The 6,886-nt window shown below is 45.1% G+C and overlaps 1 protein-coding gene across 2 annotated transcripts in view; it reads left to right on the top strand.

Moving 5' to 3' along the window:
- Positions 1 to 891: 891 nt before the first annotated feature.
- Positions 892 to 6,886, top strand: part of TMEM165 (transmembrane protein 165) — a 57,921-nt gene continuing 51,926 nt past the window's right edge. For both annotated transcript variants that reach the window (XM_030818924.1, XM_003268388.4), the window contains exon 1: positions 892 to 1,656. In XM_030818924.1, coding sequence (XP_030674784.1) covers positions 1,372 to 1,656 — 285 coding nt within the window. In that variant the 5' untranslated portion in view covers positions 892 to 1,371. The remainder of the gene's footprint in view (positions 1,657 to 6,886) is intronic.

The following is a 6,886-nucleotide window of genomic DNA, read 5'->3' as shown; positions in this document are numbered from 1 at the left end:
GTATGGTGGAGCATGCCTGTAATCCCAGCTACTCGGGAAGCTGAGGCAGGAGAATCGCTAGTACCCGGGAGGCAGAGGTTGCAGTGAGCCGAGATCTCACCATTGCACTCCATTCTGAGCAACAAGAGCGAAACTCCGTCTCAAAAACAGAAACAACAAAACAAAACAAAAAAACAGACGGAAATTTTATTATCCTATGACAAACACTGTATCTTCGGTGAACTCAAAGTAGGTTTGCCCACTTTCCCACAGATTGTTTTGGTGAATTAATTTTTTGTTTCAGTTAATGATAAACTTCCTTAGCTCTTTACTGAGTACAGGTTTACTGTATGTAAATATGTGTAATATTAGATTAGTGCCTGACACATGGTTAGCATTATCGATTTTTATTAGGGACTAGGTCTCAAACTTATGGTAATTAAGTAGCTTTTTCTTTTGGGAAGACGTAAAAATATTCTCAAGCCTAACTAACCATCCTTTCCTGTCTTCTAGTCTTGCCCACCCAAAGCTCCATCCTGCAAAAGTCTTCAACAGTCCATTTCAAAAGCCCAGCATTGTTAAACGGTCTAAGGAATAGCACAAAACAAGATGCACCCAAAACGTCAAGGCCATACTGGACAAGGGCAACGTTAGCCATTTTTGGTCTGGGGTAACTATAGGCAGTATCTTAAAACAAGGCTTGAAAAATATGTTATTTCCAAATCCCATTTCAGAACTTTTAAAAAAAAATTGCATTTTGAGCTCCTAAGAACGTTTTTGGCGGTAGGTGGTCACATGGAGGGTGGCACAGAGGCTTGGCGGGGGAGAGCGGAACAGAGTTGGGCGTGGCAGTGCCTGCGAGTCAGCGCCACGTAACCAGAGGCGCTCGCACTAATTTGACCTCTAAGACTAAGCGCAGGAACAGCGGGTGCGGACATTAAGGCGGAAGGCTCAGGAGGAAGCAGAAGTGAAGGGCCCCGCAGTCCTGGGACGGTGGGGCACAGGGAGAGAAAGGGAGCCTCGGGCGCGGCGCGGCGAGGATGCGAGCAGAGGAAGGACACGCGGCTCCGGGTACCTGCCGGAGGCGCCGGGTCCAATGGGAGGAGGGCGCGCGCCGCACCTCAACCTGGCCGAGGACGTCACGACGTCAAGGCGGACGCCGGGCCAATGGGAGGCCGTCGCGGGCAGGGACGGGGCCGAGAGGAGTCGGGGCTGGGCCGCGCCGAGGCGGTTGGCTGATTCCAGTTTAGCCGCCGCCGGAGAGAACGGGCGCCGAGCCGGGGCTGCGGAATCCGGCCTGCCCCTCACCTCACTCCCGCTGCTCGCACCTCCCGGATGGTGCTGACTGCTCCCTAAGCGGCGGCAGCGGCGAGTCGTGAGGACGCGCGGCGGATGCTGTTCGGGGTCGAGGCTTCCCGTCGCCGGCACTTCCTCTTGCGGCGCCCGTGCGCGGCCGGCCCGGCAGGCGGGATGGCGGCCGCGGCTCCGGGGAACGGCCGCGCATCGGCGCCCCGGCTGCTTCTGCTCTTTCTGGTTCCGCTGCTCTGGGCCCCGGCTGCGGTCCGGGCCGGCCCAGATGAAGACCTTAGCCACCGAAACAAAGAACCGCCGGCGCCTGCCCAGCAGCTGCAGCCGCAGCCGGTGGCCGTGCAGGGCCCCGAGCCGGCCCGGGTCGAGGTGAGCGGGCCGGGATGGGGCGGGCGAGGCTGCGGGGCCGACTGCACCGGGTACCAGGCTCCAGGCCTCTGAGAGCGCCGCACTCCCCCGGCCTCAGCTGGGGGAGGGGAGCCCGGCCCCTGCTCCCGGGGTGGAGGGCGGTCTGCTGCGCTGTTTTCCGGTGAGGCCTGGTCTTGCCCGCTCCTTTAGGGAAAGGGAGAGGGAGAGTCCAAGAGGAGCCCGCTATAAACGTTGATCTCCGGAGGACCGAGATGCTGCTCAGGAATGGGCGTTTTATTGATTAGATGTGTCTTAGAGTAGCTAGAAAGACTCATCCCTACCAAAAAGTTTTTAACAGATGGCTGCTAGGAGGCTTTTTGTATTCCCTGAGGATCATCACATCGGCCATTTCATTGTTGAAATAGCTTATCCCAAACTGCTTACCCGAATTCAATTTGGCACTGCCTGTGCCTTTTGCCAAATAAATATGGATTATGAACCATGACTCTCACTTTTTTAAAACGTGCTTTGGCTAGCAGGAAGTAGCCTTTAGCAACGCAGAAGAATTAGTCTCCGGCAGTACAGCGTGCTGCAGCGATGTGGGATACCAAAACTACATTTATAAGTAAAACAGAGTCCTGTATTTTGTCCTTCCCTGAATAGATACTATAAATCAGCTTTTTAATCTGTTAATAGAATCAGTCCTTAGTCACTTGGCAGCGTTTTAACATTTCTCCCTTCTCCCAGTCGTGGGTTTTGTCGTCATTTCCAGTATCTGCTCCCTGAATCCCGGCCAGTGTGGCACTCAAACCCTCACTCCCACCCAGGCCACATCCAGCCCATCTCCAAGTAACTAATCTTCCCGAAGTAACTAATCTTCCCGAACATTGAATTCTGCCATCTTGTCAGAAGTCGTCGGTGAGTTGCCTCCACTAATTTCAGTCCAGCCTTTTTAGGAGGGTGATGTTCAGGTTTCTCCTGATGTGGCTGCAGCTCACCTCCAGGGTTTTTAGCCACTGCTTTCTTGCTCATATGCTAAAGGGATGGATATGCTCATCTGCAAAAAAGAATGTGCTTCAAGAAGCCTTTGGGACAGGCTTTGTGCTCTTTTGCCAGTTCCTCCCAAATACAAGACCTTTTCAAAGAAAAAAAAAAGACCTAGAGTTTGAAGCCACGGCTCAACTCTTCCCACCTTGGAGAACCAGCAGATACCTACTCTCTGTGAAGCCTTCCCTAAAATTTCTTGGTTAAGAGTGATTTATCTCTGACCCTTTCCTTTCCTTTCCTTTCCTCTCCTTTCTCCTTTTTCCTTTCTATTCCTTTCATTTCTCCTTTGCTTTCCTTTCTCCTTTCCTTTCCTTTTAACTTTTTCTTTGTTGAGACAGCGTCTCGCTCTGTCGCCCAGGCTGGAGTGCAGTGGCGCCGTCTTGGCTCACTGCAACCTCTAATTGATCCTCCTACCTCAGCCTCCTGAGTGGCTGGGACTGCATGCGTGTGCTAACAACGCCCGGCTAATTTTTGTTTATTTTTTTTTTTAGAGAGGAGATCTCACTATGTTGCCGAGTCTGGTCTCAAACTCCTGGGCTCAAGCGCTTCTCCGGGCTTGGCCCCCCAAGTGCTGGTGAGCTCTCACACCGGTGCATTGTTTTCGTGTTTCATGTTTTCATTACATGTTACTTTCTTAGGCTTTTCCAATTTTCTGTTGTTTTTCTGTGTAAGACCATAGGATAGAACTTTCTGAGAGACTGATCTTGGTTTCACTAAGCAAGAACATTTGTAAGAATCAGTGCTGTCCCAGATGTAGTAATCGATATTGAGAAATAATGAAGTTCGCCTTACTGGAAGTACTCAGGAGGAAGTTGAATGACTAACTGCCTATGAGGAGATTGTGGTATGGGAGGGAAGCTGGGAGATAAAGTTACTGGGAAGTGAAGATTCTGTGAGCCGATTTAATCCTCACAACAGCACGTTAAACAAGTAAAGGAGGTTTGGAAGGAATAATGGTTTAATACACAGAGCTAGAAGCTAGTTTCAGCAGAACCAGAATTAGAATCTGGACTTCTGTGCCTTACTGTTCTATTAGCATTCATTGTGTCTTACTCTTTTGACTTATTTAATTCACTAATGGATTTTAATGGTTTATTGGATTGTATGCTGGTGTAGTTCTTTGATCTTGAGCCTAGCTTTCTCTTTCTCCTTTTTCAGGGAGCTTTATTGTGTATATTGTGGCGTGTTTACACACACATCTTGCTGCCTTGGGTTCTTGCAAGTTGTGTGCATGTTTTATGTGTCCCTACTAGCTTTTAGGTGTCTTGAGAGCATGACTGGTTTACTCATGTCTGTCTATTCCAAAAGACCTTGTCTCTTCTTGGCATTTATTAAGTAATTTTCTAAGACTGGGTTGAAGTAGTTGCATGTCAAGTTTATATCAGCTGTTAAATACCTTTATGGAAAAACTGGCTGTAAAATAAACTCAACCAGGAAAAAAAAAACAACAACCCGATTTTTAATAGTGTCTATCCAACCTTTTTTTTTTTTTTTTTAAGTTGCAAGGGATCCACCAGATGGAATTAAGAAAACTAAGCTTTTATCATCTGCTGGATATAATGTGATTTTGTACCCATTATTGGATTGGTGTTGGTTTAGACAATTTAGTTTCAGCTGACTATATAGTTAATTCTGGGACTTATAAAGTTTTTTTAAAAAAGAGAAGATCAAAAGCACTGGAACTCACGAGTAAATAACCCATGATAACAGATATAATGCAGTGATGTCAGAGGTGTACAAGAAGTGTGAATCATTTAACATGTGAAGCCAGGGTCTTTAGTCCACTTGGGCAGAGCAAAATGGTGAGTGGGCTTCTCCATCTTTTTCCTTCTGCCTGCCCTGCTGCCCCCAGCCATATGCTTAGGAGTGGGACTCCCATTTACACTGCTGTGCTTGTCGCTCCTGGGCTCAGCTGACCCTGCTTGACATGTCCACTTCAGGAAATTGAACTGAAATGCTGATTCATGAACTTAATTCTTAGTGTTCATCTTTTAGCCCTGTCATTTACCCCAGTATCACGTTTATTTTAAAACAATAACTATTTTGGATTAAGTTAATTGTGTGAGTGAGAGATTATGAATATGTAACTTTGCAGGTATTTTGTTGAAGTTTTAGTCATATTGGAATTTTTAAGATAGAAATAATGGTAGGTGTAGAGCTACTAATATCTTTTCTAAGAAGCTAGGAAAAATCTAGCCATGCAAAATGCCACAGTGGTAGAAACAGTGTCCAGTAAACATATTAAATGGTCTTAAGGATTCTTGTCTTTTAAAGTTCTATTTAATTTTTTTTAATAGAGACAAGGTCTTCTTATAGCTCATAACTCATTGCAGCCTCCAGCTCCTGGACTCAGGCCATCCTCCTGCTTCAGCCTTCTGAGTAGCTGGAAAGGGATCCTTGTCTTTAAACTAGGGGTGTGGAGGGAAGGGCGGGTATAATGTAATATGATTTTTCCATTGAATATTGTCATATATTCTTGGTGATTCATTTTAGTTAGGCATTTATTTATTATTGTTCTAATTTTGTATTATAGTAGAATATAATTGTCTTGTTTTCTTCCTTTTTTTTTTTTTTTAGAGACAGGGTCTCACTATGTTGCCCAGCCTGCTGTCAAACTCCCGGGCTCAAGGGATCTTCCCCTCTTGGCCTGCCAAAGTGGTAGGATTACAGGCATGAGCCATCATGCCTGGCCTTGTCTTGTTTTTATTTTATGTATATATATATGTATACATAAAATAAATAAATAAATATATATATATATTTAGATGCAGTCTCGCCCTATTGCCCAGGCTGGAGTGCAGTGGCACGATCTTGGCTCACTGCCATCTCTGCCTCCTGAGTTCACGCCATTCCCCTGCCTCAGCCTCCGGAGTAGCTGGGACTACAGGCGCCCTTCACCACGCCTGGCTAATTTTTTGTATTTTTAGTAGAGACGGGATTTCACTGTGTTAGCCAGGAGGTCTCCATCTCCTGACCTCGTGATCTGCCCGCCTCGGCCTCCCAAAGTGCTGGGATTACAGGCGTGAGCCACTGCACCTGGCCTTAATTATATTTTTATGTAACTTTTTGATACTATTCAAGTATTTTTTCCTCTATGGTACTCACTATGCTGAAAGATTTTTCTTTCACATGTTTTCTAAACAAGCGTCATTTGCTATTTTTGTCCACCTGATGGAGGTAAGAAATGATCAAAGTACAGTTTAACAGCAGTATTAGCAAGAGTTGAGCATTGCTGAATGTGTAAGTTTCGGCGGATTTGCTTTGCAACTACATGCAGTAGATCTTTTAAGAGGGTAGGATATTTAAATTTAACCTTTTTGTGCCACTGTGTGAGAGTGGGCTTCTGAAAATGGAGGGGGGAAGCATCTCTTCTTGGTTAGTAGGCATTCAAATGGAAGATATGTTATAAAAACCTAGTTGTATCTCATAGGGTGCTAAAAGCAAGGTGACTGAACTTCTAACAGGGCATTCTACATTGAGTATGTACTTTTCTCTATAATTAGGCTAAAAAAAAGTTGGTAAGTAATATGAACTTACAATCATGATTAACCCCCAATTTACAAACCCATGATAAAAAGTGTTGTTGATTACTTGGATCCTATCTTTTCTGCAGTTCGTGTTTCTAGTGGCTTACTCAATAGTTTTTTCTTACTCATTCCCTGGGCAGAATTTGTAATATAAGAAACATAAGTCCTTTGAGTTGAGGGAGATTAGATAGATTTAATGGAAGTCATTTATACTTTATTGCATATTCTGGAAGTCCAAAGAAGAATGACTCTGGTTGCATAGCACTTATAATAAAGCCACAAAATCATTACCTGACTCAGTGCCAGTTCTTGTTATCATATTTTTACTTTACTGTTTTTGGTATTTCGTTTATGTATTATATTTCAGCTGTGAGAGTACCTTCTACAAAACATTTTAAACTTTTTTCTATTTTCATTAAGTTGCAGTCCCACTCCACCCAGTCCAGCCTCCTAATTCTAACCTCTATACAGCTAAGATTGAGGCCATCAGTTATAAGGACACCTGCTCATAATTACCTTCTCAGAAGGTAATTACATTAATACTGAATTTATTTAGTGGTATTCTGTCATCAAAAAAATTCATTAAAAAAAAATCAATGAAGGCTGGGCGCAGTGGCTCACGCTTGTAATCCCTCCACTTTGGGAGGCCGAGGTGGGTGGATCGCCTGAGGTCAGGA

The sequence above is a fragment of the Nomascus leucogenys genome, chromosome 9 (assembly GCF_006542625.1).
Source record: "Nomascus leucogenys isolate Asia chromosome 9, Asia_NLE_v1, whole genome shotgun sequence".
NCBI lineage: Eukaryota > Metazoa > Chordata > Mammalia > Primates > Hylobatidae > Nomascus > Nomascus leucogenys.
The sequence above is the reverse complement of the archived record's forward strand: the minus strand, read 5'-3'. Positions and strand labels throughout refer to the sequence as shown.